At 41.0% G+C, this 18,824-nt stretch overlaps 1 protein-coding gene across 1 annotated transcript; it reads left to right on the top strand.

Annotated features, from left to right (window-relative positions):
• The first annotated feature begins 1,729 nt into the window (after window positions 1-1,729).
• FAM171B (family with sequence similarity 171 member B) lies at window positions 1,730-16,618 on the top strand. Its single transcript, XM_069860466.1, has 7 exons — window positions 1,730-2,009; window positions 2,700-2,792; window positions 3,075-3,233; window positions 5,038-5,205; window positions 8,987-9,103; window positions 9,899-10,022; window positions 10,290-16,618. Exons 1-7 carry the CDS (start codon window positions 1,745-1,747, stop codon window positions 11,623-11,625), a joined length of 2,262 nt encoding a protein of 753 aa, XP_069716567.1. The 5' UTR covers window positions 1,730-1,744; the 3' UTR covers window positions 11,626-16,618.
• The last annotated feature ends 2,206 nt before the right edge of the window (window positions 16,619-18,824 follow it).

Raw genomic sequence — 18,824 nt, 5'->3', positions numbered from 1 at the left:
GTAGCCTTCTCAATAGTTACTGGCCAAGGGCAAATGACCTGTCTTTGGAAATGGCTGGAATTATCTTAGTATATGAGTAACTGGATCAGTGCCTGGAAGGCCTGTTTAGTAGCCATGATTTGTTTACATGACATAAATGTTGTTTTTAATCATTATGTGAATTAAAAACCCTGTAGCAACAGCAATTTAAAAGCAGTTTGTTTCTTGAAATACCGTGCATAAGGAAAAGAAGTCAGGTTACATTGTTCTCAGAGTATTGTACATGGTCTGTTTAATTCCATCAAATATGTTTGAGTACCACTGGGACCAATTTTCTGGTTTTGAAAGCAAATATTAATTTGCACAAGGAGATGCAGGCTTTTCGGTTATACTGTAGAGAGTCAGACTAGCATGGCTGTAGGTTTTTGCTGTGTATGCAATAAATAGTAATAAATAGAGGACACTGTAGCTTTTGGCGTGTGCAGGTCATTTTCTGCTTGAATATATGGTGTGCCCCGTACATACATTAGATCTAAATAAATACTGATTTCAGAGAGGCCTGCCTTGGATGTCTGCATTGCATACTGGGTTTTTGATGGACTGTGCTCAGCTTCTCAAGGCCTTTTCATTTAAATTGAGGTCAGTGCTAGTGATTTCTTGGTGCGATGTCAGTCTCAGTTACGGAGGAGAGAACATCATGCAATTTAACTGTGATTTTATATGGATGGATTTCAAATAAACTTAGCCTGACATTTGACCTAAATCAAAATGCCTATTCGTAATTAGTGTATTTGAAAATATTTAGGCGTAAAGCAGGGCGTTGGTGTGTAATAGTAGTAGGTCTGCAACCAAAATACTGGGGAATTGACGTTATTTGAGGTATTTTAACAGTGGTCCATAGGCATTTTAATTATAACACGTAATTCTCTCCGTTTTCGTGTACCTGCTCTCTCTGAAAAGACTAATAGTTTATTTACTGTCAACATGGGAAAGAATATAATTCAGAGCATCGTCAGACTGTTGTTGGGGCTGACTTAGTTTTTAATATATGCCCAGTCACTGCAATTATCTCTGCAGGACACTAGGTATGGGAAAGGAGCGTCTGATCCTGTCAGCAGCAGCAGACAAACACTGGTTAGAGGTTGTGATACAGAAAGGTGAAAACCAGACCAGAACTGTGAATCCAGTGGGAGATGATAGGTTAAAACAGTCAGTGTCTGAGTGCACTTGGTTACTTTATAATGATTTACACATGTAAAAATAAACTGGTTATCCCGCAGTGTGGAGATACTGCATTCTCTGCGTTTGTACAGTCAGGGTGCACCTTTAAATGTGTGCCCCAGGCTGAGGGTCACACGTGGATAACGGGGCTGTCTGTATTACCCGTGTGACACTGCAGAGCGCCTGCGAGACACTCTGGGTATCGTGTCACAGAGGTGTTGTTCAAGCTGAAACAAAAAGGGAAAAAATTGCTTTGTTTTTGTTTGTTTCATTTGGGTTTGTTTTTAACTGGTTTAAGTGTTATGTTTGCTAAATCTGGTAAACACTTCTTGGCGTCTTTGTGCTCCATCTCCGGGTGTTTGTCTCTGTGGCCTGTCCTCTTTGGGCACTTGTCCTCCCCTATGGTGTGTCCCTCTATCCCTTCCCTTCCCTTTGGCCAGAGCTCTGCTGCGACAGAGATCCACTGTCCCATGAGTGAACACCTAGCCATACGCTCCACGGCTTCCTTACGAACTGCAGTTATGGTCCTTAGCTGTGATGTATTATGACCTCCTGTTTTTACTTTCCCTTAACAGGATCTGTTTTTATGCTGAAAGTTCAAGTAAATGACATCGTCAGCCATCAGTACCTGCAACAAGCGGTTGTAGAAGTATTTGTTAACTACACGAAGACAAATTCCACTTTTACTGGAAATGATGGAGCAGTATTAATAAAAGTTCCCTACAAATTAGGATTAAGCTTAACTATCGTATCCTACAAGGATGGTTACATGTTAACACCTTTGCCTTGGAAGACTGGGAGAATGCCAAGTGCGTAAGCATCTTACGATCCTATTATTAAACTGTATCTGTCGGTAATTAAACTTCTCTCCTCCTCAGCAGTCTGGGTCGTTACTGTCAAATGAAAATGTCTGAACAGAGTCAATCAAGGGATGTGGTGCCCATCAGTGCAGATAGAAGGGTGAATGATCTGCTGGTCATGTCATAATTCTTTTTAATGTAAAACAGAAAATAGCTCCTCTTAACTCTCAAGTAGGTTGCATTGCAATATTGTGAGTGTATCCTGCAAAGGGCTGGTAATGTGTTTTGTCAAAAATGATGTTGTCCTTGGTGATTCCTGAAGTACCCGTGCCTTGAGTTCTGTTTGACAGGTATGACCTGTTGTTACAGCTTCCTTTCACCAGTGTTTCCTCACAAGTTTTCCTGTTTAAGCATTGCACACTCTTAAAAATGTTATATATTTTTATTAAAAAGAGGTGGACTCTTAAGAATTCTAGCCACTTGTTTATTCACAGAAGGCATGAGACAGTAGCATACGTACAGGAGAAGTCTTCCTGCCTAACCAGTAAAAGCCCAGCTTTGGACGTGAGGAGTGATTTATTTATCCAGTCCTCATATACTCTCTTTTTTGAACTGCTCTATTTGCTGTTCCTGCAGAACTGAAGGCCTGGCAGGATTTTTTTGGTTGCACAGTGTAACAGATATTATCCGTTTCCACAGTATACTCTTCTGTGACGCTTTCGCTATTCCCACAACGTCAAGCTAATGTGTGGCTGTTTGAAGATACTGTCTTAATAACGGGAAAGCTATCTGGTAAGTTCAGTGTATGCGGACCATAATATAAACACTTTGTGATAACCATCTGTACAGATACAGAAAAAAACTAAGCGTATCATTTTCCCCTAAAATACCTATTTACTCAAAGCCAGATTTCCAGTTAGTTGTGTGGCTGATGTGTGGCTGCAACAAATGCTAGACTAGAAATACACAAAATGGGTGAAAACAGGTTGTTACGCTAAAAGAATTTCTAAGCAGTAATAAAAGCATCCTTTGTGTGTTTCGCCACTGCTAAGACTAAATATTACTCTTTTGCAGATGCCAAATCTCAACCAAGTGTTCAGTTTCCAAAATTTTTAATCAAGCTTCCAACAAATCAATATATTACAAATGTTACAGCCTATCTGACAGTGCCAGAGCAGTTTTTGAAAGTCGACAGCTTTTTCTATACAACAGGAATTCTTCTAAATAAATCAGGTATGTAAATATATAGTTCAAGAATATTTTTTAGAGAAGAAATCTTCAAATTGTAATGCATCTGGGTGCACAGCGTTTAAGGAAAACAAATGCTTAAATTAAAAGGACCTGAACCTGCTTCCAGCGCATCAAATCACAATGCTTTGTTCTATAGGAGTAAGCTATAACCAAATCAGGTAAGTAATTGATGTCATTCTTGATCTTGTTCCATGTAATATGGGAACATGACACATCTTACTACACTGAGGTACTCCTTCATAGTGTGCTTTTCATTTATGTATGTGCTTGTTTATGTTCAGGATTAGCTGGGGCTGTGGAACTGGTTTGGTAAAGCCTTAGAAATGTGGTTATGGCAGAGTGTAAACTGGATGAACCAAAAGAAATCAGTGAAATGGCAGGGGCTGACTTCAGCTCTGGGGTTTCCTGCATTTTTACTGGAGTGGTCAGCTCCAGGAGCTTTACCCTTGTCATAAAGATAGAAGCTCTCCTTTGGTTCACAGACAGTAAATCTACACAAGCCGTGTAGTTACTGTGTATATGGAACACAACTGTAGTATTTTTTTCTGTGCCTCTGTTTCACTGGAGAAGCAGTATGAAGTTTTGTGAGTCATTGGAAACCTGCTCCTGTGCAACTGGATCTTTTGTTGTTTGTCACTGTCGGATTTTTTTTTTTTATATAAATCCAGGAATCTCTGGTAGACAGTATTGTGGGCAGTTCCATCTTTCTTTTGTTCTTTTCTTTCTACTCCCGGTGGACTTGAAGACATGAGCCGCTTAAATTCATTGTAGCGTGTGAGGAGGCCACTGTCTGGCTTATTTGAATTTATCATGTTCTCCTCTTTAATTTTCATTGAATTGAAATTATCAGATATTGATATTTTGAGTTACATATCGTATTACCTTTTTTTACCTATATTTCACCTCTTTAAATGTAAAGCATGAGAGAATAAGCAGCGTTTTTCCCCTTCAAGTTTTCCTTTCAATCTGTCTGGCATGTGTTTTAAATTATTCATATACTCCTAAAGCAATAGGCTTCCTTTTAGGGCAGGTGGAAGCTAATTGATATCTGATGCACCAGGAGTTTTCTCACAGCCAGCTCCTAACAGCTTGCATAGATTTAACCTTGTTCTAGTACTTAGTAATTCTGTTTCAGCTCCTTTCACCAGCCTGTCATGTTGTGCATTCAGAAATATTTGCAAAGCAGTGTAAGGGAAACAAACTTGGAGGCTGTGTTTTAAAGCTTTGTTTATGCAACTTTTCCTGTGAGTGCTTTGACAAGCCTCAGCATTAACTATTCTATTAATTATAGCTGCTAAATTAGAAAGCTAATGCTTACAGAAAAGTTGGAAATGACTGTTCAGCTAGGGAGAAGTGCTGCAGTTGTATTTGCATGTGTCTTCAGTGTGATTCAGTTACAGTTGCAGTTGCAGTTACACTAAGATTGTTATCTGTATTTCACCGGGGTTAGCTATTTTGTGATCAAATTATCTGAGGGGGAGAAACCCTTCATCCCCATCCCCAAGCCAGGTTTTTCTTGATCATCGTTCTGCTGTTAGCATTGAACCTAGATGTGAAAAGTATCTCTTGCAGATTTAGTATAGAAATGACTGGTTTTTATTTGAATCACAAGATTCAAAAGTCCAGAAGAGGTTATTTTTGTTTGACCAAGCTGGTGACAGCTGCCTGTGTAGCAGCAGTCGTGAGGCCTTTAGCTGTAATGAGGAGAGATTCTGAATTCTAAATATTTTTTTTGAAAAGTACCCTATGAATGGAGAATTACAGACAAGATATTTCTCCCACTCAGGTTTCAAAAGCATGGACTTGGCTCCTCTTGCTGCAGTATGCGTAAATGTTTTTCTGGCTGGGAAAGAACTGAAAGTAAATGGTCCGATTCAGATGACACTTCCTCTTGCTACAAGTACTGTGAAGTCAGGAGATGCTATACCTGCCTGGACATTCGATATGAAAAGTGGTAAGTGGGACAAATTATTTATTGTTCTACCTTTTAGCACGTGTGTATGGTTTCGGGTGCATGACACCACGATGTGGAAGAGTGACGGCTCTTGTGTGCAAGGTGGTGGTACATAGTCACACATTTCATGAAGGACTCTGTGCTGTGCTTTCATTGGCTGGCTTGAGGTGCTTAAAGGAAATTCCTGCTTTCATTACTTCAAAAAGCTTTGGTAAAATGCATTCGCTTTCCCGTTGGACAAATTCTTTATGTGATGGATTTTTATTTTCATGGCAGGCTGAGGACTCAGGGAACATACTTTTTAGGTAATGTATTTTAAGCCTGGTAATTTCGTGAATTATTTCTAAAAAGAAAAAAAAATCATAATTGAAGAGTTAGATGCTTTGCTTCCTAGAGTGTCACTCTAGAGATCCTTTGATACTGAAACTGGAATAGATATTTCTTCAGTTGAAAACAATTCAGGAAGAGAAATGAAAGGGAAATAAGAGTTGTCAAAGGGAACAGCATGGTCCTTACAGTGTGCATGGCAAGAGGAGGCTGGAGATTAGATGTTCTAAACCTTTTGTCATCCCTTCATGTCTAATTTTAGTCAGGAGTGAGTAATGAGCTACGTATGCTTATCCCATTTAGATGTCCTGTATTAGGTGTGTGTGCATTAGTGTTCTGATCGCCTTACTGTGTACCTTACACTTTCCATCAAACTTGGCCTTGAAATATGCAGTGTATGAAGAGGTAGGTGTAGCAAAAGCTGTTATTTAACTGTTGGAAGTACAGGAGGGGACACCAACTCTAATCAAGTGTTGTTTACCTGTTTAAGAAAGAAACTGATCACTGTTATGAAGAACAACCAAAGAACATTAATTTTAATTAAGAATATGCTAATAAAATATTGGCTAGGTTGACTCATGGGAAGAGAGTGAATAGAATAAGTATCTGGTGATACGAGATAGCATTCTTCTTCAAAGAAAGGGGTTTGTTCTGATATGGTAAAATAGAATCCTAGAATCATTAGGGGTGGAAAAGAGCTCTAAGCTCATCCATTCTGATTGTCAACCCAACACCACCGTGCCTGCTAAACCAAGTCCCAAAATGCCACATCTATGTGGTTTTTTTTAACACCTCCAGGGGTAGGGACTCTACCACTGCCCTGTGCAGCTTATGCCAATGCTTCACCACTCTTTCAGTAAAGAGGTAGCACAAGGGGTTTTAACTTCTTGCTCCCACAGCCACTTTTGCCAGCTCCAGTGCTCATCTGTACCTGTGTTGTTTTAACTCAGTAAAAAGAAAACTAGGTCAACAGTGTTATTAAAAAACAAAGCTAACAGAGCTGGAGCAGCTGGTCAGGTCCCAGTACAAACCCATGTGAGGTGTTTACGTGGGTGTCAAGGGGCCTGCTCATCGTGGCTGCCTGGGCGCATTGACTGGGGGGGCAGAGCCGGGCAGGAGCGACACGTGCTGACCCTACACAAACAATTAAAACAGTTGTGGTTTTCCCCTCAGATGGGGTGTACTGTGACAGAGGTTCCGTAAAGGTGAGTTGTTTGTGATGGATGCTCACTGACATGTAGAGTTCATGTGGAGCCTCCTCTGCTTCTCGCTGGCAAGAGGACAAGGAGCACTATTGAAGAGGAGAGAGACTTCTGGGGCATAACCCCAAATTCCACTTTTCCTTCCACTTCCTCAGCTTTTTTTCTATAGCGAAAATTTGCAACTCTATTGACTCTTCTGGATGCTTATTTTTAGACATGTTTGGTTTATTTTTACCTTTAATGTGACTTGCAGAATGCCTTTTTTGTAAGGCAACTGAGTAATAGGCAGGTATTCCTTAGTCAGGTTCTGTCTGCTGAGGACAGCCGAACGCCTCAGCTCTCCAGCAAGCTTGTGAGTGTTGTAAGCAGCACCTGTCCCCATCGGAGCCGAAAGGAGAGCCACCGCTGCGCTGAATAATGGGGCTCTGGCATCCAAAGTGTTGCAAGCAGGATGTCCCCAGACAGATGGTGACACACACTTTTAAAATCTGGAGTCCTGGGGTTTAATGGCGATCAGAGCTTCCCTGTCAGTGTTGGTAGCGGCGAAGGGACGGGTCTCTGTTTGATGTTGTGGAGACTGATCTGTATGCACTAGGAAAAAGAGATTACGGAAACTGCTTTCACGTGTCTGCTTGTGCCATGTTCCCTGGGGTTACTTACAGTGTGATAGTCCTGAGACTGCTCCTGGAAAATGAGCTTTTGTAATTATATTCCAGCTGCTCTAAATGCAGGATTTGTTGATGGATATTGAATGTGTCTTCCTTCTTACTAAATATTTTGCCACATTAGTACCAGAAGTACTTTGTGTGGACTTTAATGGAATTACAAAAAATAAATCAGAAAGCTTGCATTGTGACATTAAATTGAGAACAATGTCCTGCTGTTGGGGTGGCAGTAAATCAGAGAGAGTAAGTGCTTACTCATAAATTGCATTTAATGTTTTTCTTAGTATGTGCTATTTTCTATGGAGTATATTGAGGGAGATACAATTTACTGAAGAGGACAGCAAAGACTTTACTGGTTTTTATCGAATTATTTTTTTTCAGTTAAAAGACAGTTTCTGGAGACTTTTTACTTTTCATATGTGTGGTTTGTGTTGTTTTTTATTCACCCGTAGGTAGCCCCCAGTCTTTGCTTGTAAAACAACAGTTTTGTGGTATAGTAACATCTTGCCATGGAACTGACAGGACAGAGAACTTGACATCTGTTGTTGTTGCCTTCATGTGAGTTAGGGGTGGAGGACTCTTCCGTGTGGTCTTTCTTCCAGGTCTGGACGAGAGATGTCCCAGGTAGCAGAGGAGCCAGCTCCTTCCAGGCTCTTGGTGACTCCTGTTCCCCTCAGCCAGCTGTCACACGTGTCCAGAGAAGGCTGCACATTCAGCTGTTTCTGTGTTTGTGCATGTGGCAGTGTCAGCTCTCATCATTACTGGTAGATAGATAGTTTTCCTTTGCTGAAAGAAGGGTCTTGGAGGAAAATTGATATTGTAGGTCTTATGTGAATTACACTTTTTGCATGCTTTGGTCATGGTTGTTTCAGAAAAGCTGGCAGTTCTCTCTTCTTCTCAGTATTAGCTGTTTGAAAGTGTGAGGTGGTTTATATGAGGTTTTTTTTGCTGTCACAGATGGCCCATAATTACTGTGTTCAAGTGCATTAGGTATATTTGTCTCTTCTACTGCAGGCTTTATTAATTGTAGGAGCTGGCATACCATAAGACCTGTCCTTTACACTGCCAAACAGATGGTGTGGAATCTGTGCCCTAACAGACTGTCCTTGGGCCACCTGAACTGTTACTGGCTCGGAGCAGGAGTGGGGAGAGAAACATCCTGGACAAACAGTGTTCATCCTGTTGGACCTTCTGAGATGAAAATGCTTTCCTATTAAGTGCTGCCCCCTAAAGTGAAATATGTACTAACACGCCTAAATTACCTGCTCCTTAGTTGTTTAGTCTTGGCCTTCATATATATTTAAGTTTACATAACAGGATTTTTCAAATGTTTCCTGTGCATATCAATGGATGATTTTCTATTTGCTAATAGTAAAATAATTATATTGCATTAATTCCACAAAGTAATGTTGATGCTGCACAGGGATATTTGCAATGAGACTGTCAGGAGGTAATGTTTACACATTTAGGTAAAGCTGTGTAATAAATAGTGTATGGATCAGAAGTCTTGTGGCCCTGCTTTTGCAATGGTTTGAGGTACAGAAGAATCCTGCATGGCACATGCAAAATTTTGTCCTTTTTTTCCAGGTGCTTGGGTAAGCCGAGGGCTGGGGATGGTGAAGGAAGCAGATGGTCAGTTCGTATGGACATACACCGCTCAACACTTGGGCTACTGGATAGCAGCTCCACTGCCAGGAACAAGAGGTAATGCAACAGCTGGATTAGAAATGACTGAGTAACCAAAGTAACCGTGAGTCATAAGGCTGTCAGTTTGCTTTATTCAACAATAGAGAGAGGAAAGCAACATGTAGTTTCAGCAGTTGTAGAACTTTGACTTGAATCCTCACAGTGTGCCTTTGGGCATGTAACCATTCCCTAGAACTTCAGGTGCTGCAGGGGGAAAGCCCAGACTGTGTTTGAACTTGGATGTTTGTGCTGTTGCCATCTGGAAGGAGCCTGCAAGGTAACTGTGACTGTGGAGAGCTCTAAACCAGCAGAACTGCATCCCTTACGGCTAAGGATTAAGTATGACAGGAAGAAATGCAACAAAAACATCAGTCTTCAGTAAAATGGTCCCAGGGGATTCTGTTTTATGGAGACTTGTTTCGTGTTTTGCAAATTAATAGTAAGGGTTTCTTATGAGGGAAATATGATGTCAAAATTTAAAAACAAATAGCTCTTTCCAACAAAAGCACTAAATAAAAAATGTAGTTTGGGCAACTAATACAAGTGTAGTTTGACTGGAATTCAGCAGATGTCATGGTAAGGCTTTAGTATTTGAGATGAACTTTTGAAGGTTTGGTATATTGTAAATATGGTTTGTACATTTTGTGGTTTGCTGAAGTAGCAAGGTGAAAAGGGAAGGATTAAAGTAGTACAGTTGGAACACAAGATCACCAGAAAAATGCAGTTTAATTTGTTAGCTACAGCTCCACGTATCAAGCAGAATTATTTGGGTTTGAGAACTAATTCTTTGTCTGGTCTTGTTTGACAATCTAGAATCCATCATTAGTGCGGTTTCCAAGGACATAACAACCTATCACACAGTGTTCCTTACGGCCATACTGGGAGGCACTGTCATCATTATCATTGGATTCTCTGCTGTTCTTCTTTGTTATTGCAGGTAAGCAAGAAGAGAGGCTCAGGTAAGATCAGCATGGATGCAATTTAAGGTTAATAAAAGTCTTTTGTACTTGAGACTAGTTTCCTTAGCTCAACTATGATGCATGGCCTAACGGTTCTTCAGATGTTATTACAGAACTTCATTGTAAGTTTGTGACATCGTGTTATGCTGTCACTTCTTAACCAAAATCTAACATTTGGCTCTTGTAGTCAACAGTCAGATATTTCCTACCATGCTCTACAGTCACCTTGCATCTCTTTTGTGTAGGGATAAATGTGGTCGGACGCAAAAGAAGGAAAAAAATACAACTAAGCTGGAGGTGATAAAAAAAGACCAGACGACATCAACAACTCACATCAATCACATGAATGCTGTCAAAGGTTCTTTAAAACTGGATGATAAGTCACAGTTGTATACACCGAAGATTGCTTCGTACAGCCCTCAAAGAAGGGTGTCCGTAGATACGGAAGATGGAAAATCACGAGACAATTTTAAAATCTATACCGAGGATGCTTCTTATCAGCCGTCCTGTCAGACCAGTCAGTCCAGGAATTCAGCCCATACGTTGGAGCCAGCTGCTGCAGTCAGGCATTTACCGCAGCTGAAGCTCAGCAACAGTATGATTTCCCAGGCTCCTAGGGACATTCCAGACCAAACCAGATACCTTTCACTGAAAGAGGAGATGTATGGGCTTTCTCATATCCCTGAACATCTAATGCATATTTATAATCAGCCTATTGCTATTCTTCAAACCTCTGACCTTTTCCACTCCCCAGAACAATTGCATCCTGCTAAATCGGCCACTTTGCCAAGGAAAGGGCAGTTAGTATACAGCCCCATGATGGAGCCCATGAATCGTGACGGCTACATGCAGACGTTACCGAAAATGCCAGCGCACTCTCACCCACAGCCTTCTGCCTGCAGAGATGAAAACGGCACATCAGACAGTGAAGAGGGCTTGCCAGCTCAAACATCAAACTGGAGCCGGTACACTAACAGCTTACTGGAGTCTATCTCTGTTCCTGGGACGCTGAACGAAGCAGTGGTAATGACTCCGTTCTCGTCTGAACTTCAAGGTATTTCAGAACAAACGTTATTGGAACTCTCTAAAGGAAAACCATCTCCGCACCCTCGAGCATGGTTTGTGTCCCTGGATGGGAAGCCGATTGCCCAAGTGAGGCATTCTTTCATAGATCTGAAAAAGGGCAGAAAAACAGAGAGTAACGATACCAGTCTGGACTCTGGTGTGGACATGAATGAGCATCATCCTAGTAGGAAACTGGAAAGAGAGAAAACTTTCATAAAAAATATGCCACATTCTAAGATCCTGTACTTAGAAGATCTGGATCTGAGCAGCAGTGAAAGTGGGACCACTGTCTGCACCCCAGAGGACCAGGCTGTGCGGCACATTCTGGATGGAGGGAGCGGGCCAGTTACAGAACAGCATGATGAAGAAAGTCTAAGAAGAAAAAGTGTGTCAGGAAGTCATGAATCTGGTATCCCTTCTGCTAAAAAAAGGGATAGACCATCTATCACGAAAAGAGATAGCAAAACCAATATCTGGAAGAAAAGAGAGGAGAGGCCGCTTATTCCTATAAATTAAAACAGAATGTGCTCTGTGTTATTGCTCTTCCTGCTGATTATTCACCTCTTGGCTGCTTCTGTAATTCTGCAGTGTTGGGTTTACATGGGAATTACATGGGAAATGCTGTTTTCTATATCCAGACAAGTTACATTTTTTTAATACGCAGATCGAGTTAACTACACTTCAGCTGGGCAATCGATATTTAATGTGAAGTGAAAACAGGGAAATGATACTGTTTAATTTTCCAGTTCCTAATTTTGCTGGCAGTACAGGGAAGGCCCACGTTTTAATTAGCCTGTCATTCTTGGACACGCCTCTGGGGATGCATGGTGAGAAATGTAGGCACGTGTGTTAATTTTTTGTACCTGTTGCTGATGCATTGTTAGACCAGTAAAAGCCCATCCTCAGCTTGATTCCTCATCAATGTGACCGTCTGTACAGGATTTTATATGTGAACTTTTCTAGGGACCTGTTGCTACTCCTTTGTACAACGTGAAATGTTTCAGCAGTTTGTCCCACAACACCAGCAGATGAGCTCTTCTGGATTTGTCTGTGGAGCTCTGTGGCATTGCTGCCCTCCCCGTGTGCAGAAGGTTGCCGTTCCACATAGTGGTGGCAGAAGGGGATGTGTACAAGCTTAGTGGCCACTGCAGTTCATGGTCCCCGCTGTCCTAAGATGTTGCCCGTCTGTTTTGTTTTCATCTGCTTCGTTACGAACTGTGGACGTTGAAGATTGGCATCTGCAATGAAGTGTTCACAACCAGCAGGAAAGGACTGGTTCTGGTAGCATTCAGAGCTGCTGCTGCTGCTGATCCCAGCGTCTTGTTTTGGCTTCACTGACAGTTAAAGTCTTCTCTCCTGCATGCTGTTGGGCCAGTGGAGTGAGATCTGCAACGCTGTCTTGAGTCCCTGCAAATCTATAAGTTCATCTGGCCCACAGTGGAATAGTATGCAGGTTTAGAGAAATCACACCTTTGAAATAGGTTCCTTTAGCAGGCAAGTTCAGTGCTGTTGCTTTTTATTTTATGTTTAGTAGGATCATCGGAGGTTTATGTGCCTACGTTTTGCCAGCCTGAGCTACTTTTGTCTACGTTGGGCATTGCAGAGGGGTTAAACAGGCTTTAAAAGTCAGGGGGATTGATGAGCATGAGAGCAGATCGCAAAATTTGGTCTATAATGCAATATAAATAGTACTTATGACTCATCTTAGGGTTAAATTTACCAAAAGTCATGAATGCATGAAATGTAACTAAGATATGTACAGAGGAAGGAAAAGGCCATCAGAATATTCTTTATTTTTAATGTTCATCTTGTCAAAGCAATCGTTTCAACTTTGGCTAACAGAAAAGTAGATGCATCCCTTAATGTGCTTCCTAGAATGTCTTTCTGTGGCTTTGAAGCTGTTTCCCTGATGAAATAAGTTGCAGCAATTTGGCTTTGGCAGTTTGATTATAAATCATCCTAAAAAAGCTTTATAAATATTTCCCTTAGAGCTCAGTTCTGGTTCTGCTCCAAGACTGAAACACACAATGCCCGTGTCTGAGTTGGGGGTTGTCTGCCCTGTAGTACGCTCGAGATCTGGGGAATGCCCCGTGCAGCTGGGCTTCTGGGAGTATTTACTCAGGAAATGTTACTGTGAAATATGTCTGTTACATTAGGATTGTTAGTTGTCTGTCCAGCTTCTAGAAGAACATGTAAGGTAACCAGAGTGGCACTAGCAGCACATCAGTCCAGCTTCTTGTGGTGTGCAGTGGCTTCGCAAACAATATGCGATGTTCCTGTGAGGTTCAGAAATGTGGAACTGCAAAATGAGCATAAGACAGGTGTGCAAATAAGTCTATAATTAGAATTGGCCAAAAGAATGTGATTTGATTATAGGATTCACCTGCTTCAGAGGTGAAGATGGCTTGTTGTGTTAGCACGCCTTGGGTATTCTTTTGGATAAATGTTTTCCTGCATTTTTCCATCTGCAGTGCTGCTGGATTTTGTGTATGGTTAACTTCCCAGCCCCACATACTGATGTTTGCATCCTTTGCTTTGCTATTTACATCGGTGGGAAACAATTTATATATTTTGAGTGTAGATAGACATTTCTTCTGAAAGCTGCTTTGACTGTTGAAGTTTAATTTTGTCCTGCTCTTAGAGATGCATCAGTCTTCACGTTCCAGCTGTATGTGGCAGTTCACGCACTGGAAACCTATATTACCTGTTAGCAGCTGGAATCCTTTTGGGTTTAGGCCATTACAAGGAGGAATTTATTACACAGAGTTCTAAAAATTTTAATTTCAGAGATAACCGTACATGATGTGTAACGTGGAAAATGTTGTTACCATGAAATTTATCTTTGTGGTCAAAATAATGCTTTTCTCTATTTTTGTGTGAGTTCAACACATGAATTTATAGGAATCACTGAATTATTGAAGGGTTTTTTTCTGCTGACTCCCTAGTGCAGCGCTCACAAATTGCTAAAATGCCAGTGCTCAGACTCAGTCTGTACTAAAAGCAGGGGTTGATGGGCCACTGTGCTTGGGAAGGCCAGGGGAGCATCCAGAGGTTTTGACTTACGGATCTAGAGGGTGATCACCTTGAGAACCAGAAGCAGGTCACGCCTAAAGCACCTTTAAAATGAGCCCCCTCCGGGTCAGGGGAAGTGGGGGGAAGATAGGAAAGGACATGGCTTCTTTCTGATGTTTGTTTACAAATGGGGATGTATTTGTGCATCAGTGGGATCAGTTCTTTTTGAAGAACACTAAAGTTTGCAAGAATTATGTCTCGGTTCTTCACAGGATACTTCTTGAGTTGTCATCTTCTGCAAAAGCACCACCTGCACGAACGGGCAGTTTTAAGGGAAAGGTGTTAGGTGAATACAGAACACTCGAGACCAGATTTTGTCACGTACCTAAGGTGGAAGGCGGTGAGTAAGCTTCAGGACAGCTTCCCCCCTACTGTGGCTGCGATACCTGGTGCTTGGATTCTTCTTACAGAGGGCACACCAGCTCCAGGCCTTACCTGGTTTTGGTAAGGCGTTCAGTGGAGTTAGCAAGGCTTGTTTCTGCAATCCAGTTGTCTTAGGTCAGTAGTTTGTTGTATTGTAAATGAAGAGAAGCGATCAGGCTCTGTCTTGGAGCTGTGTGGACATCAATCTGGCTGTTAACTGGAAAAGGTAGGTATTTTCAGATTGTGACCAAATGTCACGTATTCTAGATTATTTTTTTTAAAGGGGGAGGGAAACACTTTAAAATTCAATTTGATTAACAGGAAAAATCTTTATGGTACTATCAGAAAATAAAAGAAATCTGGTACCTTCCAAACCTGAAAGCACAACTGGTGTGATGAGGGACATTGGTTACCAAGATAGAGCTAGAGATGATGCACAAAAAATAATCCTGGGTGTAGGATTGAAATTGTTTAGTTGTCTGCTTTGTTTTGATGCAGTAATTTGTACCAAAGAGGGTGAAACGAAAGGGCACGAGTCTAAAGAGGAAACAGGTTAACGATATTGCTGATCTAACACTGTGCGAATGAAAAGGCTGTACGTGACGTCTGATGTCTCGTACTGCGTATTAAGAAAACCCGAAGATAAATTAGCCTGCTGAAGTGCCTTTCTCTTTCATCAGACTTATTTGATCAGTGGGACACCTGTCTATCTGAAAAGCACATTCTGGGTTTTTTCTGTTAGCCAAAACCCCCTCAATTCATAATTAAAATTATGTAGCTTTTATAGTATTTTCAGAGGCAGATGTAGTGTTCTTTTATGTTGGAATACTGACTCCTGCATGTTGATGATGAAGGTAATTGTTGTAAACCCTGGGGGTTTTGTATTTTATGTTTGGAAAGAAATTTTTAAAAAATATATCTTTAGCAATCTGAACAGTAGAATCTTCTAAAAATGCACAAGTGGGATCTGATTTAACTTCATGAGTAAGCATCTCAAAGTCACTGGAGTTACAGGTTTGAAACTGATATTTTAACTTCGATAAAGACATTAATATATGTTTATAGATGAAAACTATTATAATGATAAAAAAATCCCTTTTTCAGCTGCTAATCTTCCTTGCCAGTGGAAGCAGAAAGGTACTTAATTCTTATTTTCTAGAACCAATTTTTATCTCCACCGGGATCCCAGCCTGCCTTGTTTATATGATCCAAGCTTCTGCTTTTTAGGTTTTTGGGTTTTTTTTATTATTTAGTGGAAGTAAGAAAAACACAGTGTGATGCCTACAGAGTAAAAAAATGAGCAATCTTTTACCATCGTTTTCACTAATTTGTGCCACAGTTCCAACAGTAGGCAGCCACGTTTCTCTTAAAGATTTAATGCAAAAGGTGGTTTAAATTACTGGAGTCTGAGCTCCATTTTCTTTTTAAAGCAGTATTCAATGTGTTCTGATTACAAAAACAAAAAAATGGCTTCAGGTTTTTTTTTTAAGACTGGTAGGGGAAAACCGTGGTTTTATTTTTAGTATTAGCACTCTCAGCTTGAAAATTGTTTTCCCAAATGATTTTTTTCCATCCGTTTAAGACTTACTGAACATTCCTGTATCCCGCTCCCCAAACATTGTGGTACTGTAATCCCAGGTAACCGATTCGGTTCCTGTGCAGCACTTGTTGCGCTCTGTTAGTACAGTGATATTCTTACACCTTGTTACTGTGTAGAAAGGCACTTTGGGCGCTCATTAGAGCACGGAGTTCATGAAACACCCAGCTCTGAGGTGCTAAAGTATCAGTGAGGTGAGGGCACTGCCTGCGCCCACCACCCTGGAGCCTCACATTCAACAAACGCTTCATTACCTTGGCAGTCGTTTTCAACAACACCCCGGTGTGTATATTGTTCGTGCAAAATGTTCTTGATATTCGGCATCCTGGGTTTAAGTATTTCTACCTTTTTATATTTTGTAGCAGGTGTCTTTTCACCTCTGCATTTACTACGGTATCAGTGTATCTGTTGCTGGAAATGTAACTGAGATTTGTAAAATGGTACAGCTTATGCAATATAATAAAAGGTTTAAAAGGTCATCAGTGCCGTAGCTATCAGTAGAGCACTTTTGGACTCGTATGCTGTTCAGGAACATACCTCTGCCACTTCACACTTCTTCACCAGCTGTCACTAAAAATGGGTGTTTCTGCTGTCACCATAATTTCAGTGCCAACGGGATGTTGTCGTCCTTAAGTTCACCAGTTCCAATCCAGTCCTTTTGCTGGCCCATTTCTACTGAAGAAACTCTTCGATATCCACATGACATCTGATTTGGTTTGTGCAGCTGAGGTTATTCCTTGCGTAAGTTGATTTTGTTGCAATTTGAAAGGGGTGCCCAGAGAATAGAAGAATATTATGTCAGGTTTTGTTCTTCCATCTAACCCCCGTTTTCTTCATTCTTCTCACATTCAGTGTGGTTGTTCCTGTGTGCCTAGGACTTCACTTTGTTGTAAGAATCGGTTGTCCAGGTCATGGGCTGATCTGTACATGCAAATAATGATACCAAAACTGACTGAGGTTCAGCTTGTTCTGTGCCATCATAGAAAACACAGAATCCAAACTGCACAGGTTACTCATTTAAATAACAGCTAAAGTATACGTGAGTACATTATATTGTTTTGTTTATTCTAAATAAGTTGCTAGACAGGCTGTCGCATTCTGATTTCTATTAAAACATAAGGAAAGATAATTGGAAAACGTCAAGTTGCAAATCTAGTTAAGCTGCAACAAAATCTTCCCATTTTTCTTAGATTCTCAGAATAGAACTTCAAAAATGACAAGTTTTTATTGTACATCTCTTGTTTAATCAACAGCTGTTGATTAAAATAGAAGTATGTCTCAGGCACTTGGGCTTTAAAGTTACATTTATTGCACGTCTCCAGGTTTAAATGTCATTACACTTTTTGGGCATCTAAATCTTAAAGAAAACTGAAGTCACTAAAATGTAGATGTATTTACTGTATTATCTTTTGGGAAATAACTGTTAGACTTGGGAGTTCTTTGCCTTGGGCCTCTGTATGCGATTGCGGATGGCACTGCGGGTGGTGCCTGTGCACTGTCTGGAGGCTCAGCTCCGCTTTTGAGCTGTCAGGAAACCAGAGCAGATAGGACAGAGCAGATAGGACATCTTTTCCATCTCGCTTTTACTATTGCACATTCAAAAATAGCACTTTAATATAATTTCTTTCAGCAATAACATAAAAATGAGCCTGGCTTCACTTATTAAACCTCTGAATAAGTACCATTACCTAACTGGTCTTTAAAGAATTTAAAAGCTTTCTGCACTTTACATTTATTTGAATAATTTACTTGATTTACTTTCTCTAAGAAATCCCACATGTGGAGAAGTAAGAAGGTAGCTCTGTTATCTGAAACAAGGCAGTGAGGACATTATCCTAACACTAACCTGGAAATACATTTTTCATTGGGTCTGTTTTTTGGGGGGGTTCAGTCCCTCATCTTTACTGCAGTTTGTCTAGAAGGCCTTGCAGATCAGTAAATGAACTGCTTAGTGAGGAAAATTGTCCGTGGTGTTTTGCACAATACGTGACCTTTAAAGACCTACTTCAGAAGCAAAGCGGAGAAATAATCACTGAGAAAAATTTCTTATGGCACCACAAAGTGGAGCAGTTGCGATGCGAGTAAGTACTGAGTCATTTCAAGTGGTATCAACCTAAGTTTGATGTGTGGCAGATAATTTTTTCTCTCCATTTTTAGGTTGTTAAAACTCCAGTTTGTTAAAACAGCATTGTCTAGCAGGGTTCAGATTCACGAAAGTAATTTTTAATTGCATTACAAAAAGATTAGTACTGACAGTTCTTTATAGATGTTTCCCATGTGGGGCCAACGCTTCCAGCCCGTTTCCTTCAGCGATACCTGCAGAGGATCTGATAAGCTTTGCACTGCTTTTCACAGGTCAAAGGGCGCTGTCTTCCCCCTCACTCCAGCTGTCGACAGCAAAGTCAGGCGTGTGTTATCACCATCGCGCAGGAAGCTGTGAGCCGGCCGGTGCTCGGCAAAGCACAAACGCAGGAAGAGCGTCAGGGTGGTTAGAAGCCGACGGCGCAGAGCTAGCAACACGGTTAGTACAGAGTGAGAGTAGAGCAGAGCTAGGACAGAGCATCCCCGCTCTGGGTGTCGGGGAAGGGGGGTTGCCTCGTGTTGCCTGGTTTAATATTACTATAGCCTAATTACAGGGATCCTTTTAAACCCTTGTATAGATTCTCTCATCTCCTGAGGTAAG

The sequence above is a fragment of the Phaenicophaeus curvirostris genome, chromosome 7, assembly GCF_032191515.1.
Source record: "Phaenicophaeus curvirostris isolate KB17595 chromosome 7, BPBGC_Pcur_1.0, whole genome shotgun sequence".
NCBI lineage: Eukaryota > Metazoa > Chordata > Aves > Cuculiformes > Cuculidae > Phaenicophaeus > Phaenicophaeus curvirostris.
The sequence above is the reverse complement of the archived record's forward strand: the minus strand, read 5'-3'. Positions and strand labels throughout refer to the sequence as shown.